This window comes from Medicago sativa, chromosome 1, assembly GCF_051527215.1.
Source record: "Medicago sativa cultivar Bolivia chromosome 1, Bolivia_mono, whole genome shotgun sequence".
In the NCBI taxonomy this organism is placed as follows: Eukaryota; Viridiplantae; Streptophyta; class Magnoliopsida; order Fabales; family Fabaceae; genus Medicago; species Medicago sativa.
In genome coordinates this window covers 61,449,358-61,470,755 of record NC_140749.1, presented here as the reverse complement: position 1 = coordinate 61,470,755, position 21,398 = coordinate 61,449,358, and the positions used below count along the sequence as shown (strand labels likewise).

General features: G+C 34.0%; 3 protein-coding genes and 1 pseudogene across 4 annotated transcripts; 1 reads left to right on the top strand and 3 right to left on the bottom strand.

Moving 5' to 3' along the window:
* Nucleotides 1-2,529: 2,529 nt before the first annotated feature.
* LOC146956075 (polyubiquitin 11-like) lies at nucleotides 2,530-3,412 on the bottom strand. Its single transcript, XM_085726370.1, has one exon. It carries the CDS (start codon nucleotides 3,318-3,320, stop codon nucleotides 2,625-2,627), a length of 696 nt encoding a protein of 231 aa, XP_085582496.1. The 5' UTR covers nucleotides 3,321-3,412; the 3' UTR covers nucleotides 2,530-2,624.
* Nucleotides 3,413-6,681: 3,269 nt separating this feature from the next.
* LOC146956074 (peroxidase 21-like) lies at nucleotides 6,682-9,712 on the bottom strand. Its single transcript, XM_085726351.1, has 5 exons — nucleotides 9,603-9,712; nucleotides 8,893-9,041; nucleotides 8,533-8,721; nucleotides 7,760-7,925; nucleotides 6,682-7,293 (listed from the first exon to the last, which is right to left on the bottom strand). Exons 1-5 carry the CDS (start codon nucleotides 9,667-9,669, stop codon nucleotides 6,887-6,889), a joined length of 978 nt encoding a protein of 325 aa, XP_085582477.1. The 5' UTR covers nucleotides 9,670-9,712; the 3' UTR covers nucleotides 6,682-6,886.
* Nucleotides 9,713-13,445: 3,733 nt separating this feature from the next.
* On the top strand, nucleotides 13,446-19,064 carry LOC146956072 (uncharacterized; annotated as a pseudogene). Its single transcript, XR_015018928.1, has 2 exons — nucleotides 13,446-13,569; nucleotides 15,486-19,064. The product of XR_015018928.1 is annotated as an uncharacterized LOC146956072 (transcript).
* LOC146956073 (albumin-2-like) lies at nucleotides 17,903-19,062 on the bottom strand. Its single transcript, XM_085726346.1, has one exon. It carries the CDS (start codon nucleotides 18,995-18,997, stop codon nucleotides 18,329-18,331), a length of 669 nt encoding a protein of 222 aa, XP_085582472.1. The 5' UTR covers nucleotides 18,998-19,062; the 3' UTR covers nucleotides 17,903-18,328.
* Nucleotides 19,065-21,398: the final 2,334 nt, after the last annotated feature.

Genomic DNA, 21,398 nt, shown 5'->3' with positions numbered 1-21,398 from the left:
GACTTAAAGAGTGGGATGTCCATTTCACCACATGTAGTAAGACAGAAACGAATCATGGAGCATGCATATGCCTGTAGACCAATGCACGTATAGTCTGAAAAAAGATGCTGTCATTTGATTTTATGATCCATTTTCATGACAAGATTTTCCATGAAACTTCTGAAACAAGAAATAAGCAAAACCAAGAGCATTCAAAAGAAAAATCCAAACATGTTTATCTTGTCATTCTCTTGACCTAATCTCAGAAACACCAAAACTCTCTACCAGAATCTCCCAATATCCCTTCATTCAAATGTCCATACAACACATACAATCTCCCTTTCTCTCCGACTTCCACCAACGTCGGAAACCTCCGAACATCAATCTCCAACCTCTCAAACACCACTCCCTCTCCCCAACTATCCATAATCTTCATGAACCACAGCTTGTTCATCGGCGACAGAGCCACTGCCACATTTTCGTCACAAACTACAATTTTCAACAAGATCAAACTAAAGATCCTTCATTTGCCAATTTACCAATATGATATAGATGGAAAAAAGGTATGTAACTGTGTCTATATGTGTGGAAAAATGACTACCATATCAATCAGAAAATTAAAAAATCACCTTAGAAACGAATAATTGGAACTCTTAAACTTTGCATTTGTCCAATTTCATGCTTGTTATTTCACCTCCTTAGATATAATACCTACCTAAACAACACATTTTGATTTGATTAGAACACCACATTTTGCAAGAAGTGTTCTCTGCCAACATTATGCATGGCTGAAGCAACCCTAAACCATCCGAGAGTTTCCAATGAAGCCTTAGAAAAAAAAGAGCATTCAAAGAGTAAATAAGCTTCCCTAAAAAAAAAAAAGAATAAATGAGCGACGGACTTAAACTCGCAGTTTCTTCAGTTCAAAGACGAGAATTGCAAGTCGTGACTAATAATCCGTCTCTTGATATGATTATCCCTTGTACATATTTTTGTAACAATTTCTATAGAAAAGAGGAGACCTTTAGCAGGACTGAATAAAAGCCTGACGTGTCTGAACTCATCTGCACGACATGTATACGATTCTGAAACTGCTCTTCCTCCCACTGGAAAGACCTCCTCATTGGATGAAATCTTACACCCCAATGAGCAACAGAAACAATATGCCAATATAAAACTTGAGCCAACAACTTTTTATTTAATAAGCAAAACAAAGAACCAAACTTCAGTTCAGTTAAACTTAAATTTGTGTAGAGACATCAGAAACATACACTCCCTATAAGATGGCCTAAGAAAAGACTCTAGAGTATAATCAAACTATAATCTTTCAACAAAATCAAAGGGAAACTCACTTGATTGACCAATATGAACATCATCATAAAAAATCGGCATTACACTTTGTAGAATGTGCAGCAGACTTATGCCTTTTTTAATGAACAGATTATGGAAACATTCTACTAAAACCTGTCTTTAAAAGAATCCTGCTGATCAATTCATATCTTGCAAGAACTGTTCCCTGCCAACATTATGTATAGCAGAAGCAATCCCAAACCATCGAAGAATTTCCAATGAATCCTTGAAAATAAACAAGTATTCAAAGAACATATTCGCAACAGACTCGAATCCTTGGAAATAAACAAGTATTCAATGAACATATTCGCAACAGACTCATCCTGGCAGTTGCACCGGAGCAATTATGAGAATTGTGAGTGTGACTATTAATCCCTCTCTTGATAATACTAGTAAGGATTTTATGTGACCGCATTCTCACAATGAATAGCACTTTATGAGAACCATATACGTTTAATTCACTCAATAAAGGCACGACACCTCTGCCCTCCAAACTCATCTGTCTGATTTTTATTTACATTAATTTATATTCATCACCACATCTATAAATTTCTGCAAAAGCTCTTCTTTCCACTTGAACTAACAACTTTTTAAACTACAGTACAAAGAAATTAGAATGACAAGTTCATATACAGCAGAAATATGCAAACCCTGTAAGAGACTAAGAGCCTAGAAAAAGTGCTAAAAGGAAAGACATCCAATACAATCAAACTACAATCTTTCGACAAAAGTGAAACTCCATAACTGACCTAATGAACAGCATCATCAAAATGTTGGTGTTACATTTGTAAATTATGCAGCTCATGGGGAAGAGGAGATTTGATTTTCTCAGATTATTATAGGGGTGTGCTTGATAACATGTTAGCTATAACAGCAAGCTATCAAGCAACAACAAATTATAAGAAGGATACATGTAAGAAATCATTGTAGCACCAAGTTTTCAATGTTTTGAAAAAAATTGGGGAAATTCTGCAATTAAGCTTTGTGGAAATCGGCATCTTTGCATCAGTGTTGGTCACACCTTTCCATGTTTAGTTTATGGGTTTTCTCATGTTATCACTGCATAACCTGTAGGTTTTATGGTTGATTTGCAATGAAATTTTTTAACAGAAATACATCAGCCAATTTAACATCAAACGCATTCAATGAAAACAAAGGAACTAGGCATAAACATCCACAATATATTTGATAGCTTCACAATTTCATTATCAAATTGAAACTTTTATTAAACTTTTAATCATTGCAGCAGAACATAACCGAAAAAACACAGAAGCTAAAAACTTATGGATCTAAATCTAAACATCGCCACCACCACGGAGCCTGAGAACAAGATGAAGCGTAGACTCTTTCTGAATATTATAATCAGCAAGAGTCCTTCCATCCTCAAGCTGTTTCCCAGCAAAGATCAATCGCTGCTGATCCGGTGGAATTCCCTCCTTATCCTGAATCTTCGCCTTCACGTTATCAATAGTATCAGAACTCTCCACCTCCAAAGTAATCGTCTTCCCCGTCAATGTCTTTACAAAGATCTGCATTCCACCACGCAACCTCAGAACCAAATGAAGCGTACTCTCTTTCTGGATATTATAATCTGCAAGAGTTCTACCATCTTCCAACTGCTTCCCTGCAAAGATCAATCGTTGCTGATCCGGTGGAATTCCTTCCTTATCTTGAATCTTTGCCTTCACGTTATCGATTGTGTCAGAAGATTCAACTTCTAGGGTTATGGTTTTCCCTGTTAAGGTTTTGACGAAGATTTGCATGCCACCACGGAGACGGAGAACGAGGTGAAGCGTGGACTCTTTCTGGATATTATAATCCGCAAGAGTTCTACCGTCTTCTAGTTGTTTTCCGGCGAAGATGAGACGCTGTTGATCAGGTGGAATTCCTTCTTTGTCTTGAATTTTGGCTTTGACGTTGTCGATTGTGTCAGAGGATTCTACCTCTAGGGTTATTGTTTTGCCGGTCAAGGTTTTCACAAAAATCTGCATGATGATGATGAGATAGAAGAGAGTGAGAAAGAAGAGAGTGGTTGGTTTTGAGGAATTGAGAAAGAAGAGAGAATTGAGAGAAGATTGATTGAGATTGATGATGAATGAGATAGGAGAGGCTGTTGATTTATAATGAGATGAAAGAAGAATCCAGAACACTGAAGCGTGGAGGTTAAGCAAGGAATTTTGTTTTCGGGAATGGTCTAGAATATTCCAACACTTGACGTGGTGTGTCGTCAATGCTTATCCCACGGGTACCAAGCTTGCACGAAACTTCCAAGTTTAGGAAAAGAGGTCCATCCACATGATCGAATAATAATTCACTAGGAAACCACCAAATTAAATTTCCTATCTTTTGTTTAAATAAAATTTTGGCAAATGCTGCTCCACCCTAAAAATTTTAGTTACACCCCAACAAAACCTAGCTCCACCCTAAAATGACTAACCTAGCTCCACCCTAAAATGACTTAAAATGACTAAAGTACCTTTAAAATAAAATAAATTTCCATCATACTAAAACCCTTTCATCTCTTCTAAAATCTAATATGTGTGGTCCTTCTTCCCAAACCTAGAATACAATCACATTTTCTCTTCTCTTCACCGAAACCCACTCTTCTTCATCTTCCAAAACTCAATCGTACAACTTTCTTTTCATTTTCTTTGCAGCTTTTTTCCAATTTAAAAGATAACCTTCAAATTCGATTCTTGATGTATTTTGCATTCATAGTTGGTAACCCCTAATTTGCATGTGCTTTGTTGATTGTATGAGATATGTTCAGTTTGAGTAAAAAGGCACGTACATAAAAATAAATGGTAAATGTAGTAGTTTGTACATAAGTAAACTGAGTTTACATGTACATACTTAAACCGAGTTTACATGTAGTTTGCTAAGTGATGTAGCCATTCTTAAATTCAAATTGCTTTAACCTTCAGTTAACATCTGTACATACCTAAACTAAGTTTTAAGTGTACATAATTAAACTCAATTTACGTTAGCCAGAGGTTAACAGTTTGTACATGCTTAAATTAAGTTTTAAGTGTCATACCTAAACTTAATTTGCATTAACCTTATTTTAAGTTTTAACAATACGTAAATTTAAATTACGTTTACCTGGGATTAATACTCAAAGCTAATTAACGCACACACCATAGAAAAACTACTTCGCCATAAAATACAAAAGACATGGAACAAAGACAAAAATAGAAACCCAAAATCATTGAAAACTAGAAGAAATACATTTACTTATATGCAGAAGAGTATAAATGGAAGATGTAATGATAGAATCTTTAATCTTTCATTGAGATGGATTGCACATCTATGATTGTTTATGGGTGAGAGGGGTGAAAGTTTAGAGTGCGACAATGTAAAAAGAATTATGAGAAATTTTATATGAAAAGGATAGTTTTGGTATTAACTTCAAATTTTAAGTAAATTTGGGTGTAAACAAAAATATATGGGGTGTAACTAGACATTTTCTTGTTTACACCATGCGATTATATTTAGGAGAATTTTAACAAGTATTCTTAAAGTCCTTTTTTAGGAAGTGTTCTTAAAATACCCGTTAAGTAGATATTAAAAAAATAAAAAAAAATTGTGCATTCAACATTTTTAAACTTTAAAAATTGAATTTCTCACAAAGAAAAATGACAAGTTTTCATATGTAAATTTTTTAACACGCAACTTTCTCTTTGTTAAATTTAAATTTGTCTAACTATACTTGAACTTTCAGATTTTTGAATGATTTTTTCTAACATAATTAGAACATCATAGCGTTTTCTAAGCTTATAACATTTTTCTCCTCTTCCAAAAACGAAAACATGTTTCTCCTAAAAAAAGCTATAACATTTTTTGTACAAGTTTTATTTTTTGAGTTTGTAATTCAAGTAAACTTTTGAGCTTATCCTTTTATTTCCTTTTTAATTCTACCTTTATTATTTTTGTTATGTGTTCCTTAACTTAAAATTTCCAAATGAGGATTGTAGGAATCTCAACCAGGTTTGGGTTGTTTCAATCTGGCTTGCGGGGCGTTAAAGGTAGCGCGCAAGGCTAAGGGCTGAATGCAAGACGTCATGGCTCATCATGGGGTGGATTTTGCAAATTCATAACTTATAAAATGAATCTTTTATAGTCTATTTGAGAGGAATATTGAGGATTAAAGATTATGGGTTGAGTGCTTTTGAGTGAAATTCTTATGTTGAAAAAGTTTTCTAAATATATTGGATAGTTAGATCTCATTAAAGGAAGAATTTAAATTTTCTTTCTTGTTTTCTCTTAGAATCATCTTGTAGATTGATAGACTTGAAAAAACGGTAGAAATTCGGGTTTTCTCTTGGAAAACCCTGGATGATAATTTCTTGTAAGTTATTTAAATCTCTTGTAAAGACTTATTCATACTGGATTGGAAAGTTGTAAAGACTTATCCAAAACGTAGGTCAAATTGAGTCAAAGTTGGTAAACAATATTAGTGTGTTTGTTCCTCTGCCCTCTTATCTTTGTTCTTTGTTCTTTGCTCATGATTGTGGATTTGTCATACACATATGTTGCTATATTTGTTCTAGGTTGAATATTGTTTCTTGGACTATTCATTTCTTAGTGATGTTTGCTCCACATCTTTGTTTTTCTTGGCACTACAAGAAAAAAATAGGTATTTCACAGGGCCGTTGAAACCCCCTGAGAAATGCAACAAAACCATATGAAACTTAATTTTGCGAGGGGTTTTTCCAAAAGTGGACGGGCTCACGACGGAGGTATTCACAAATCCTTTGCGAGGGGGTAAAACTCTATCAAATTTGCAAGGGGGCTAACTCCTGCCAGATTGGCGTGGGGTTGCTCCTATCAAAGGCCATATCGAATTGGTTCAGTTGATTGATGCAGTTGTTTACTAATTTGATAGAATGTTAGTCAGATTATCATTGTTTTGCAATGGGCATGTCTTTGTGAAACGCTAACATCAGAAATCAAAGTCTCAGGTTCGAATCCCCTTGACACTAAATTATGTGGGCTAATCTACGCAAAGCTGTACTTTGTCACCTTTCACTAATGGACAATTAGATTGATCCCCTGAATTAGTCCTTCGACCACATATCAGTTTAAAAAAAGTATGAAGATATAAATAAGTGAATTGAAAACTTGTATTTCTTGCACAATATCTTGATCATGCATTTTAATTGGGTGTGTTGATTACTTTTCTAAAAAGCATCCTACCTAATCCAAATAATTGAGTGTGGTATACATATTTAATCCGATTATTCGATTTTTATTGACATATAACTATTCCTCGAATAGTAGTATATTACAAGTTAAATATATCAACATATAACTTTAAACGGATAATGCAAGTGAACAATATGACTAGAATCCTTATCAAACGGATCAGCTTTTACTATTAAAAAAGACATAAGATAGTTACAACTTCACACGACACCCACAAATCTTTTGAAGGTTTTGTCATGATGAAGTAACTGCGAATAACTTATAAGAAAGTACTAGCAAATTTAAGCCCCATGGAATTAATTTTTCTTTTGAAGGAAATACACAAAATACAAACTAGCTGATTATATGCTATCTAATTGGCATTAACGTAACGACAATCCTTTCTAATTTCACCTTGATCTCCGGTAAGAGGATTATTCTCCGATAACAATTGAACAGCCCTTGAGAATTGTTCATTGAAGTATCCATTATCATCTGCCATTTTTTTTACATAAGGTGATGTTCTTGGATCAGTAGCTAGTTCTTCATCCACAGTTAGAAGACCCTTATGTTGCAAAATGTTTTTGTAATAGTTGTTGTCAATTATCATTGGAGTTTTTAGATCATTCCTCACATATTCGACTGCTTTTGGATCTGGATTTGGTGTTGGGCACCTACGTTTTAGGTAGGCTGCATGTGTAGGGTCTAACGTTGGATCCACTGTGGGGTATAGTCTGTGGACCAAATTCATGCAATGTACTCTTCCAACCGAGTGTGCTCCTAATTGAATCAAAGTGACCAATAAAATGTTGAATTATAAACAAAAATATTCCATGACTCCCACACTTACAAAAAATACATTGAAAATTGTGTTATTGCATATAGTTAAATTAACAATATATTTTCTCATGATCTAAATTAATCATCTATTCGACTAATTTAACCACATTTTCAAACATGATTAAGCATGTGTGACATAAGTGTATAAATAGTGGATGTCCACGTATTATTCCTGAATTATTAATCTCAGACCACTTCTTTATTGTCTTGGATTCTGCCTAATTATACTTCCATAAGTGAGTGATAATTTCGTTAATGTAATGAAAGGTGCTTATGAATTATGTTTTACGTTTGACTTTTGAAATTTTAAAGTAATATTAAGTGTTAATGTAACGGTTTTCAGTGGATGTGTAACAGAAATAACAGAAACCAATTAGCTAATTATATTAAATAGAATATTTGGTACCTAAAAGAGCAACCGTGGCTTCAACGTCAATACCAATGGCTTGAAAACTAGAAAGCACTGAGGATATTGAGTCATTATGGTTTGGAATGAATTCTTCCACCACAGTTGCATAGCTTTCTTTGCTATCCTTTCGTCCACTCTTCATTTCAAAGTTTGGACCTCCCAACTAAATATACAAAACATACCAACAATTCAACATCAACATCCAAATATAAATTAGTCTTAGTATTTCTAAAATGATTTTCTAAAAAAAATAACTTCCCTTTATATTTTTAACTTTTTTCCTTTTCTTTTGGTGATTAATTAATTAGAGAAACAATTTTTTGTTTTAGAAAATGACAAACATCTCTTAAGCTCACACACGCAATTAGTAAACAAGTTTATACTCAAATAAATGTATGTAGTTTAATAATATCGACATTTTCAGTCGAATTAGATCTTACAAATAATTAAAAAAACAAAATTATTAAGATGTGAATATAGATACACTTTAAGCAGCATAGATTTAAAAGAAGTACTTTTATCCTCCAAGATTTCTTAAGAACTGCATCCATTTAAAATACACTTTGTGACGAAATATATTTGGTATGGCAAAAAAATTGTATTTTTTCTAGATTTTTCCAAAGTATATGTGCGTGAAAAAAATATCCCTAAATTTAGAGGGAGAGTTAAACTTAAAAAAAATTAAAGATCTATTAGGTGAAATAATATTGAGGTTAGTATCATTGTTCCACTCCTAATCAACATGTATATATGATCAGAAAGACACATACCCTGGCAATACCATCTCTAGCAGAAAGAGCAACAATGTCAGCACATGACACTGTCAAAGGACATTCTTTCTCAAGAGCAGCTTTGATGGTGCTCACATACTTGAAGTTTCTCATCCCAAAACTTCTCTCTGCTGTCTGCTCCGATACCACGCCGTGCACCGTCTCCAAAAGAAGGGATGCATCGCACGACTGCAACGAATTTTAAAACCCACATATAAATCATTATTAATTTTCTTCTTATAAAGCAGACACAAACACCAGACACGACACGGATACATTGACGTCGATTATAATTTGAGAAAATAAAATAACATAATCATATGTTATTAATTATGTGTCTATATATATATTTATGCTCACCTTGACTATGCAATCATGGAAGAGATTTCTAACCCACGAAATGGCTGTGTTTCCATGCTTGTTATACAGTTCATTGACTTGTTGCTTGATGATCTCTTCTGCTTTTGGGCAGCTTTTAGAGTAGTAGTTTACCTGTAGTTGGCTTATCCCTATGCATAAATAAATGAAATTAATAATTAGTGTAGAAATGGTACAATATCTACGAAAATACAATTAAAGAAATAGATAACGTGTCCGTAACAGATTAAGATTTTATGCATTCACATAAACTTTATATTGTAGACTTGATTTATATATCAAAGTCAGAAATTGAGTTGTCCAATATTAGCTGAATAGATCAGATTATGTGACTTCGACAAATACGTATAGAATTTTCTAAGAGTGGGAAACAAGGATCCTTCTATGACACCCTTGCATTTTAATGAAAAAATAATATTCAATTCAAAATAAACATTGAAAAGAGAACACTTGAAAATAGTGTATAAAAGAAGATACATCTCATCTATCAAGCCTTACAAACAGATTTCATAAGAACAAGTTACCTTCCATTAAAAAATATAAGATAGTGAAGAATAATAACGTGGAACTCATGAAAGTTGCATGCAAGTTTTTCACATGATAATGAATACTATACATATATATGTATAAATTGTCACATGCTTTAAATAATGGTCACAAAGTAAATGAGGAAAAGGAGTTAGGAAATGTACCCAAATTAAAATGTAGGAGAAGCAATAGAAAGAGGAAAGAGGAATTAGAACTAGACTTGTTAGCCATATCTAGCAAGTTGAAATGTCTCTTCTCTCTTGTGAGTTGTGATATGTGGGAGAGGGAATTTATAAGCCTTATATAGAGATTGTTTTGGAGTGTACAACTCAATTAATAATTTAAGCTTAAGTGTGCCATTTAGGAAGTGTAAAACAAAAGCCTAATTTGGGCGGCACAATATCCACTACTACGCAACTTTCTTTGACATTCTTCACCTCACGCCTGTGGCCCCACACAGAAGTTACACTTGCACTGCTTCAACTAGCTTGGTAGTTGGTAGTGCTTATATTGTGGATTAATTATAATTATAACATGTTTCCTCACCTCATTCACTAACAGTGTGAAGAAAATTATGATAGTAATGTTTGAGTAACATATAATTAAATTGATGGATGAGAATTAAGAAAACGTTAAATAATTAAGAGCAATAGAAATATTGGTCAAATCAAAGAAAGTTTAATTTTGAAGTTTTAAATTAACTGTAGTCGAGCGGTTAATTTTGGTACTTAAAACGCATGAGGTATAGACTCAAATTCTTTTAATTAGGCAAAGAAAAGAAAAAACGGTTGTGTAGTGGATGACTCAAAGATTAGTCTTATATATAAGACTAAATAATTTAAGTCATTTCGAATATCTTCATTATGTACTACTCTTGTCACTACTATATGGAAAAAAATACTTTGAATTTTGATTAGATGCAAAAATTAACTATTTTCAAACTATTTAACTTAATATTAATATTTTGCTAAAAAAAAATTAATATTATTATTCCTTATATACCTTCGTTCAATTTAAAGTGGGTGGTTGAGTTAGTTTTCCCACCAAATATCAACGAGATCAATTTAAATTTTTTATTTTTTTAGGTTAACTCTCTAGTTCATGGGAGAGAGGTTCCTGATAATATGGAGTTTGGTCGAAAGATAATTAAATTTTGGCAAGAATTGTCCAGACAACAAATGAGGTCAACTCTCAGGTTCACAGGGAGAGGGCCCCCTGATAATTCGACTTTCAGTCGAAAGATAAGTAAAATCTAACAAAAACTTGTCCTACATAGCAAATGAACTTAAGTTCTTCGAAACAATTAGCCATCTGATGGAATTTATTAACCACTTAAATTCAATTGTTTGGTTTCCAGCCACCATAATTTTTGTTTTTTTTTTTTTTTGTGTTTTTGTTGTCAAGATACCACCATAATTTTACTTGGTCTATAAGTAACAAGAGGTATAAGCGTTATTAAAAGATTAATGCTATGTATCGCGAGAAAGGATCTTGCGAAACTTCATGACTCGCCACTATGCCCACCTTTTTTTTCCCGCCAAATTCAAGATTAAAATTAAAAAAAAAATGGTTTTGTCATTTTGTTTAAAAGTTAAAACACGCTCGGGACGTTTTCGTGACAGAGAAGTTCGCTGTATACAGAACTTCTCTTCTTAGCATATGTCCTTAACAAAAATAAAAATAGCATCTGTCACGGACTTTTTGGGGATCGGTTGGTGATGGCTAAATCCAAAAATAGACAATTGAATATTTTTTTTTTTTGAAGGAAGACAATTGAATAATTTGTCGAGTGATATAATGCTAAAATTATTAATTTAATGAACATTATATAATTTTGACAAGGTTTAATGAATATTATATCAACTAACTTTAAATTACAATTACTTGAGATCATATAATTTTGGGCTGCTAATGAAATTAGATTCAATAATTGATTAAAATGGATAAATTAATTAAAACTTATAAATTAGGATCAATTGGATTGGAATTTAGCGAAGTCCTTTGCCTTTGGTAAGTAGACCAAACTAGTAAAATACAATAACAGAATAAGTTAAGAAGCGTTGCTGGTCATTCATCCTTGTCAAACAGTTCAAGATAAATATTAGGCTTAATTGCACTTTTGGCCCCCTATCTTTCCAAAAGTTGCGGTTACGGCCCCCTAACTAATTTAAATACAAAACAGCCCCCTATGTTTTGGTTTTTTGGCAGTTTTGGCCCCCAAGTCCATATTTGACCTGGTCTTTGCTGACGTGGCACCCACATCCCTTAAGTGAGGTGCCACGTGGATTTTTTTTATTTTTTTAAATTCATACAAGCATTTTTAAATTGGAAGAAATTAGAAAAAAAAAAAAAAAGAATTCATTCACATCCACCTTCTTTACTCTTTCAACTTTCCCATTTTCAATTCCCAAATTCGAAACCCTAACTTTCTTCAAATTCGGAGAAGAAGCCAAATTCGGAGAAGAAGCCAAAGGCCGGAAAGAAGCTTCCCAAGGAAGGTGGTTCTGCTGCCGGAGACAAGAAGAAGAAGAGAAGCAAGAAGAGTGTAGAAACATACAAGTGCAGCCGCAAAATTCTAAAAGGGCAAAGCAAATGCCAACAAAGCTAGGCAAGCAGCTGCAAAAAAACAACAAGAAAACAAGTGCAGCAAAACAAAAATCGATCCTGCACAAAACCAGCGACTTCGTATTCTGCAAAGAGAGATTCAAAATCGATTTGGGGTTTTGGGGTTCTGCCCTCCTTGTTGTTGACGGAGGAGAGAGAACGCCTTCATGAATTTAAAAAAATAAAAAATAAAAAAAAATCCACGTGGCACCTCACTTAAGGGATGTGGGTGCCACGTCAGCAAAGACCAGGTCAAATATGGACTTGGGGGCCAAAACTGCCAAAAAACCAAAACATAGGGGGCTGTTTTGTATTTAAATTAGTTAGGGGGCCGTAACCGTAACTTTTGGAAAGATAGGGGGCCAAAAGTGCAATTAAGCCTAAATATTATTATTAAGTGCTAAAGAAATAGTAAAACAAAAACATAAACAAGGTGTTAGTGAAATACTAGCCTCAGAAATTGGAGTATACCATGTCATATTCATCATTGTTATTATCAGTGGATTTAATTATATTCATACAGAATAATCTACTACTACCAACTATAAAAAGTCACCACTAGACCCAATGAGCCCTGACAATAAATGGCCCCCAAACCATTGTAAATCAAATCTTATGTCATATGGGCTCTCAATTAATCCAATGTTTGTTTCTACTAAAAAACTACAAAAAGCATCTTTGATTGACAAAATAAAAAGCATCTGAAATTGTAGTTAAAGCATCATGTTTGTAAACAAGATACTATACTGAAAATGACTTTCCCATGCATTTTAATCCTTTGTTTCATGTCAATGATGTAATGGAACATGACTGTTAGGATGAATGAGTATCATTTGTTGGAAATGTCGCGACTTAGGTGATTCGAGTGAAGTTCAAAATTTAAAATAGCTCGTTCGATATTATAATCGTGTGTTATTATCCTGTATGAGACTGTGATTAATTCAAATAAGACAGAACAATTATGTTATGTCGTGGATTTCGATAGTTATTTTACTGTCGATCGTGTGAATGTTGTGGTGGCGGTGTGGCTTTGTGTTGGCACAATTCAATGAATGGCACAATAATTTTTTTTTTATCTGAATCATATAGATGTTGAAGTAGTTGACACTAGTCAGGTTACTTGGCTGTTGACGGGTTTCTATGACTTTCTTCATGGGAGCGAAAGAAGAAATTCATGGAATTTGTTGAGACAACATTCAAAAACTTCTCAATTTTCTTGTTATATTATAGGGAATTTCAACGATATTCTCTCATTTGATGAGAAGAAAGAAAGCGTTGATCAATGGATTCCGTAAGGCAATTATGGGCAAGGGCTTAATTGATATTCATATAGAGAAATAACTCTTCACTTGGTTCAAAAGTCTTGGTACAAACTGACAGTTGAAGGGAAACTAGATTGAGCTATGACAAATGATAATTGATGCAACTTATTTTCGGATGCGAGGTTGGAATGTCTAACAACAACTGCTTCAGATCACTACCCTCTCAGGCTTTGTTGCAACCCAATGTTCATTGGTACTAGACCTCGTTATCAATTTAAGTATAAGAATACATGGTTGGTGGAGCCTGAATTTGATAACTCTGTTCTTCAGTGTTGGCAATGTTACTATGGAGACAATGTTAATGGTAAACTTGATAAATAAGCCATGGATATCATGAAACGGAGGAAGGAAAACATTAATTAATTTAATGCACTTAGAAGCTCCTAGTTAAAGATTATTTACTTTGAAAGCAAAGAGCCAATACATTCTGGTATAAGGATGCACACACTTAAATACATTCAGTGTTTCGATTACTAGGAAAAAGGTGAATAATACTGCATTCTTGGGACACAAACAGCGTTGTTTGTAACTCTTCTGGGATATGTGCTCTATTACTCCTGACCATAAGCTTTTCCAAAGACATAACAGCTTGCGTCTACTACTATAGTCACACGGTTCGTGGTTCGCTTCGGTACGTGGTACGAATTCGGGTACGCGGTACGCAACTCTTAAAAGAATTCAGTACGCTAGGGTATACAGAGTTGGTACGTTATGGGTTCGTGGTTTGTTAAAATAACTTGTATGCTAAGAATAAAAATATTTTTTAGTTTTTTCAAACCAACAAATATATAGTTACAAAAAAACAAATAGTTACGAAAATAAAGATTTTGAAATATTTATCCTCAATATAATAAATAAGATAACCGCATAAAATATTTAAATAAAGTTATTTTTGAAGGTGAGTTAAATAAAGTTGACTTCCTTGTAACAAAAAAAAAATAAAGTTGAATTAGTTTTGCACCAAAAAAAAATGGAATAAGTTATTGTGAATATTGAAAAGTGAAGAGAAACCTTCTAAACAGAGAGTAATAAATAGATTGTATTGGAAATTGGCACTTGTTTTGGACTTCGGTAAAAGAACGCATGTGGTTGTTGTTTGGCTAAACACAAAGTCTTTTCTCTTTCTTAACACTTCATCTTCATCTCCAGGAAAAAAAAAATCATCTTCTTTGAATCTCTTCCTTAGTTCTTCTTTCTCCAGATTTGTTGATTTATCTTTCAATTTCGATTTACAATTGACAAACGAATGATGAAAACTCATGAAATTGTCCCTTTTCTTCACCCTAAACTGCAATTCAAAACTGAAAAAGTGAAAAACTGTGAGATTTTTGATCGGTTCTCTCTTCATCTTGTCGGTACGTTGTTTACAGCGAATTCAGACGAACCAGTTCGCCAAAGTACCGCGAACCGGTACGCGCGAACCAATTCGCGGTTCCCTTGGTAGGCAGCGAATTCTGTGACTATTGAGATAATGAAAACTTAACAACACCTTTTGCATTCAAAGACGTTTGTTTCTACATGCAAGCTGATAAATATCATGAACCAGATGGATTTAATCTAGGATTCTATCAACGTTTTTGGAACACATATGGTCCATAAATTTTCAATGCTGATTTTTCTTGGCTAGAATTATTAAACATCATGCTTAGGACTGTTGATGTGGAGCCATTATATATTAGGTGTTGGTTATTTTATTTTATCAAATGTTGTTCAGTTTTTTAATTTGTTGTGTTGCTTTATGAAACAAGGGTATGTTATTGTTTTATGTAACAGATCAGACCTATATTTCATGCATTGTATGATAATTCTACCAAGGACCTGTGTATGTGTAATTTTAACGTCATGGAGACTGAAGCAAGTTTCTCTGGAATCGCTACGGCAGTGTTCGATGGAAGCAACTACGAACTTTGGCCAGTGCTTATGGACGCATATTTGAAATTTTTGGATATGTGGGAAGCAATGGAAGAAGATTATGAAATTCATTATTCATGCATGTACTTCCAAACAATCCCACCAAGGCACAAATAAAAGCGCAAAAGGAAAAAAAGACAGAAAGCAAAGGCTGCTTGTTTGTTGTTGTCTCAACCACAATTTTCACAAGAATCATGTCCTTGAAATCAGCAAAGGAGATATGGGATTATCTTAAGAAAGAATATGAAGGAGATGAAAGAATTAAAGGCATGGAAGTCACTTGATTTGGGAATTTGAACTTCAAAGAGTGAAGGATTCCGAGATGATTAGAGATTACTCCGACAAACTTCTCAATATTGGAAACGATCTAAGACTAGTGGGATCGGAATTCAGTGACTTAAGACTAGTTGAAAAAATTCTTGTAACCCTACCCGAAAGATATGAAGCAACCATAATTGCCTCGGAGAATACCAAGGATTTCTCAAAAATATCTTTGTCAGAATTGATTAATTCATTGAAGGCGCAGGCACATAGAAGACTGATGAGAGAGGACACAAGAACCGAAGGAGCTTTAGCAGCCAACCAGAAAAATGTGGGAAAATTCAAAAAGGATTTTGGTAAAATTGGAGTAGGCTCAACATCAACAAATGCAAAAGAAAATAATGAAATTCGAAGAATATCTTATCCACTTTGCCAACATTGTGGAAAGAAAGGTCATCCATCATTTAGATGTTGGAGAAGACCAAATGCTAAGTGCACTATGTGTAATCAAATGGGACATGAAGCTGTTATATGCAAGAATAGGAATCAAAAACATAGCGATGAATGTTGTTGATCAAGAAGAGGAGGAGGAGGATCACTTGTTCAATGCACCGAATCAAGTGAGAATTGGCTAATTGACAATGGTTGTACCCACATGACACATAACAAGGATTTATTCAAGAAAGTAAGCAATGCAAGTTCATCAAAAGTTCGGGTTGCAAATGACAACTATATTACTGTAATAATTTCTCATCTTCTTTTACTAGAGGTGACATCAACAACATAAGTATTTATAAAAATACTCCAATAATTTCCCATCTTCTTTTCATAGATGATTATTTTGTAGACCTTTGGAGAATGAGGCGTTGCTGATGAAGAATATTCTCTCTGCCTATGAAGCGGCTTTAGGTTAGACTATAAATTTGCAATAATTTGAAATTTATTGTGGCAAAAATGCCCTTCCACTTCTGAAAAAAATAGCTGCAAATAATATGGGTGTTCACCAAGTTTTGCATACCGGGAAATACCTTTTGTTAGCCTTCATGGTTGGTAGAAGTAGGAAAGACACTTTTAAATTTATGAAGGATGGAGTTTGGAATAAGATCAATTCGTGGAGTAGCAAGTGTCTATCTTAAGCAAGCAGAGAAACTCTTATCAAATATGTTTTGCAATCAACTGGTATATGTAATGAGAAGATGATGAATAAATTGAGAAGATGATGAATTCATTTTGATGGGGCATTGTGGGGAACAATCAAAAGACAGTCGTTTGCTTTCTTGGGATTGTATGTCTATGCATAAGAGAGAAGGTGGCTTGTGTTTTTGAACTCGGTGGTTGTAATAATGCAATAACTGGTAGAGAAACATGGAAGTTAATGATGAATCCAGGTAATTGGATGACTAGATTACTCAAAGTTAAATATATTTCTAAATGTGATTTTGTTGAGCTTAGGGAGAAGGTTGACCATTGGTGTTGAAGATTGGAGGAGGGGGGAGTTTCCTCAGTTAAGTCTTGTTATACGAGCTTACAAAACTTGTGGCTTGTAGATGGCAGTTTGTCATTGGAGGAGGAGCTTATTTTCCGAGACCTTCGGAAGAGTAAGGCGCAGTCAAAGGTTTTGGCGTTCTCTTGGACCTTGGTACTTGATCATATTCCAACCTAGGTAAATCTTGCAAAGAGACGGCTTTTGGCGGTGGAAGAATCAAAGAGCTGTGTGTTTTGTGGTCATGAATCGAACTGGTGATTCATTTGTTTCTCCACTGTAATGTAATATCCAAAGTTTGGAGTGCGGTGATGAATTGGCTTCAATTCCACTTAATCACCCCACCAAAGCTTGTTTATTCATTTATTTGGGTGGTCTACGAAGAAACGAAAGAGAGGGGCTTGGCTAATTTGGCATGCTGTTATTTGGGTGATCTGGAAGATGCGAAACGATAGAATTTTTAAAAACATTGTTAAAGAGGTGGATGAAATGGTGGAGCAAATTAAGGTGGTCTCATGGAATTGGAGGATGAATAGATTGAATATAGCGTCGTGTTTGTTCTATGAGTGGTGTTGGAACCCTCGCGATTGCTTGGTTAGATAAGTGACTGCGGAAGCCGGGCTGTGTCTGAGTATTTACCTCTCTGTTTCTGTCATGTGCGGGTGTTTGACAGGTGCTGAACCTGTTTTTATTTTTCTGTACTGTGTTTGGGGCTGGTTTACAATTCTGTTTCCTTAGGTGTGTTGGGTGGCTTGTTTTGTTTTAGGCGTTTTCGGTTGTTTTGCTGGTGCTGTAGCCCTTTGGCCTCTCTGTACTATTAACTATTCCCACTTTTCTTTGTGGGATGGTTTTTTAAGAATATTTTAATGTTCAAAAATAAAAATTTAAAAAGCAGATAGAGTCATATATTTATTACATCACATTATAAGAAAAGAAAGCAAACAAACACACACATCTTACATTGATGTGTTGAGAAAGCAATTAACGTTAACACTGCAAGAAAGGGAAAACACACACGATGTGGGGCTAGAAGCATACCACACTTATTACATTGAGGAGCAGAAAGTAAACAACAATAGCATGAGTTTCCACATGTATGCGTGATGAGCATGAACATATAGAGCCAATGTAAGCACTTCTAGAATAAAAATTAAATTAATGAAGTAAAATTTAGAAAGAAAATACAAAATCTCCGTCTAATTCCGTCACTAAATTTAGTGACAGATAAATTAGAGAGAAATTTCATTCTTTTCAATCACTAATCTTGTTCATTAATTATATTTTCAAGAAGTGACATACGATTAGATCTCTAGAAGTTTAATAGGCTCTGAAGAGCAGGCCATTCATCATGGACCAGCTTTACTCTACCATTGACAATACAGTCGCCTTCGTTGGAAATATCAATACGTGCATAGTATTCTCCTTTGAAAACGTAAGCTTGATTTGCAACATGAGAAGCAAATGCTGCATCAATTCCATTTTCAAAGACCGTACCGAGCAAACTTTTAAAACCAGAACGAATGGAGTAATGAGTCACAATAGTCTTCTTGTGATAGTCCATACGAACATACTCATTTCCTTTGAATAAGAAAACATTATGTCCGGTCCACTTAATTGCAGCGTCTATTCCATTTTCTAAAAACGTTCCCTTGAGACAATGGAACATGGTAGTGATTGGAACAGGGCCATCGAGTAAATCGGTATCTGAATCCGGAGCGAAATCTATTTTGGCACATTGCTTTCCAGAGAAGATTATTGCTTCGGTGCCTTCTGTCTCAAAGGCACAATCTACTTCCTTTTCAAATGGTGTTTCATCAAGAAATGGAAAACCATCGGAAGTATGAATCGGCTTTTTAACAACACGATCCTTCTTGGCTCCTGGAGCATAATTCACAACCGCAAACCTTTTCTTCTTGAACACGTAACATTCATAGGGCTTAGATGAACGAAATGCAGTATCAATGACTTGGATTGACATTTTTGTTATTGGAGGGATTTTTTTATTTTATTCAATGTAAGGGATATTGAAATGTTTTTTGTTATGTGTTTGAGTCGAGAATGCCTCTCTTTATATAGATGTTATGTGGTACTGTCTTACCTAACGGTTATGTGAACCCAAAATAATAAATTTGAAAGCTAACAATTAATTGGAGAGATTAATTGTGTATACGTTTGCATGCGACCAAGGAAAATAACAAATAAAGTCTTCTCTTAAAAACATTTGTTAAGTCATCAAAACAAATTGCTTAAATTGAAATTGCTCAATAGATCATGTTAGAGGAATCGTTTACCAAGTAAATAGAAATATAAGTATTCTCTTTAAAAAAAATTATTCTCTTTAAAAAAAAAATGGTTAAGTCATCAATAAAATTTATCTAAATCCAACTTGCTTGATAGATGCTAAAGAATGACCAAGAAATTAACAAAGTCTTCATGATAATTCTCCAATTAATTTCACAAATATTAATTCAGTCCAATAAATCTAGAGGTCTAAAGTAAAATTTAAAACGAGACTCCCTAAAATAAAATTTTGCGTTGTAGTACAGCTTGAGCAAGTATCGTCTTCAAAAAAAAAAAAGTATCGTCTTCAAAAACATTTTTTAGTTAATGCAATTTCATAATATACTAATGCAACACATAAAGCAAATTTATTTTAAGATGGGATGTGCATTCATTTTCATTTGCGATCTTACAAATACAAATTCACTATATCCCATTGAAACTCTATCGTTGAGTGTGAATGAGAAAAGAGTGATACTACGATAAAATTTCTTGAAAAATTTTCGTGTTGCACTTCTTCCACCATTTTGAATAATTTTTTTTTTAATAATAACCATGGTTTCACACATATTTTTTAATTAGTGTAATCTCATAGTCTATGTACTAATGTGACACGTACGACGGAGGAGGTGAGAGCAATTCCCCGTTACTCGGCTCAAGGAGCAGGACACTAAAACGTCCATCTTTGGAGAAATAAGAGGGTGCGTCTCTACCTCTCCAGAGTGATCTAATAGCAAATAAAATTTGTTCAATGACCACCCATGTTCTAGAAGAACCACTCGGGAGCCTTTGCCTCATACGTTCAGCAAATCGTCCGATATAAACACGTACCTGATATTTTTTTATTTTCATTTTGGTCTTTTTAGTTGCAAACTTTAGACATTTTAATCCCTTAAATTTCTTGTTTCAGATGCTTTCACCCATGGAGTTACAAATGTTAGACAATAAAAGAGAGGATCAAAATCTTTAATATTTGTAACTTAAGGTACATATTAAAGTTATCAGGGTCGGACCTTAGAGGATGCAAACAGCTCAATGGAGTTGGACCTCAAAAAAAATTATAGCTCAGTAGTACTACAAAGTACTACCCCACTAAAAAAAAAATTCCTTATGAGAACTTTGATACAGTGATACAACACGTAATGTTTTTCCTTATTCCCTTTCTTTCTTCTGATATCAGTACCACAAGTTCCATCACACCACCACTCCATCGAACTTCCGTTTTCTTCTTCTCCGATTCGATTTCCGATCAGGCAACCACATATTCAATAGATAACAGATTCTCTAGCTCTCTTCAATAGATAACACAGATTTTCACTTCAAAATTCTCTTCTATTTCCTCTCTTCAGGTATAAACCTCCATTCTTTGTTCTAATTTTACACATTCTTTCACTCTTTTTCTTCGTTGTTTGATTAATGTTGTTTAGTGTTTTTTGTTCTTATGTCAAAAAGTTCAATTTTTTTGGTGATATAACCGTAGGTTTATGAAATTATGATAATCTTGAATGTTAGAATTGTTGAATTAGATGTTTATTTTCTTATTCCGTTTGACATCTGATGCAGGAATATATCATAGAATTGGGTCATCTTGCTTTTGGTGTTAGGTGGATTTTTTTTGGGAGGGTGGTTTGAGGTTCCTCATGTATACGGTAGTGATTTTCACCTTTGGATCGCATATATACGACACCTTTTATTTATCTTTTAAAAATTTAAATAGAACATTGTTCTTTTAAAAAAAAAATACATTTTTATTTTATTACGGACCTCTTTTCACTTACAGAACCGAGCCTCCAGATTCATAGGAACGGCCTGAAAGTTACTACTCCCTCCGTCCCTTAATGTAACCCCCCTTTGCATTTTTCACATTTCTTAAGAAAAGTTGTCAGTGTAATTAATGTGTCTGTTTTGTGTATTAATATTACCAAATTGTCCTTTGTTTGTATGTGTATTAAATTTGACTATTCATATTTCAAGACAAGTTAATAGTATTAATTAGGGGTATGTTTAGGAAAAAAGTAATAAATGCTAGTAATTTGAAAAGGGGGTTACATTTAGGGACAAAAACAAAATCAAATGAGTGGTTACATTAAGGGACGGAG

Excerpts from the sequence above, each read along its gene's own strand:
- LOC146956075 (XM_085726370.1), bottom strand. The coding sequence starts at position 3,320 with ATGCAGATTTTTGTGAAAACCTTGACCGGCAAAACAATAACCCTAGAG.
- LOC146956074 (XM_085726351.1), bottom strand. The coding sequence starts at position 9,669 with ATGGCTAACAAGTCTAGTTCTAATTCCTCTTTCCTCTTTCTATTGCTT. Across the intron at positions 7,926-8,532 it reads CTAGAGATGGTATTGCCAGG|TTGGGAGGTCCAAACTTTGA; the intron begins GTATGTGTCTTT and ends TTGTATATTTAG. Across the intron at positions 7,294-7,759 it reads AGCCACGGTTGCTCTTTTAG|GAGCACACTCGGTTGGAAGA; the intron begins GTACCAAATATT and ends TGATTCAATTAG.
- LOC146956073 (XM_085726346.1), bottom strand. The coding sequence starts at position 18,997 with ATGTCAATCCAAGTCATTGATACTGCATTTCGTTCATCTAAGCCCTAT.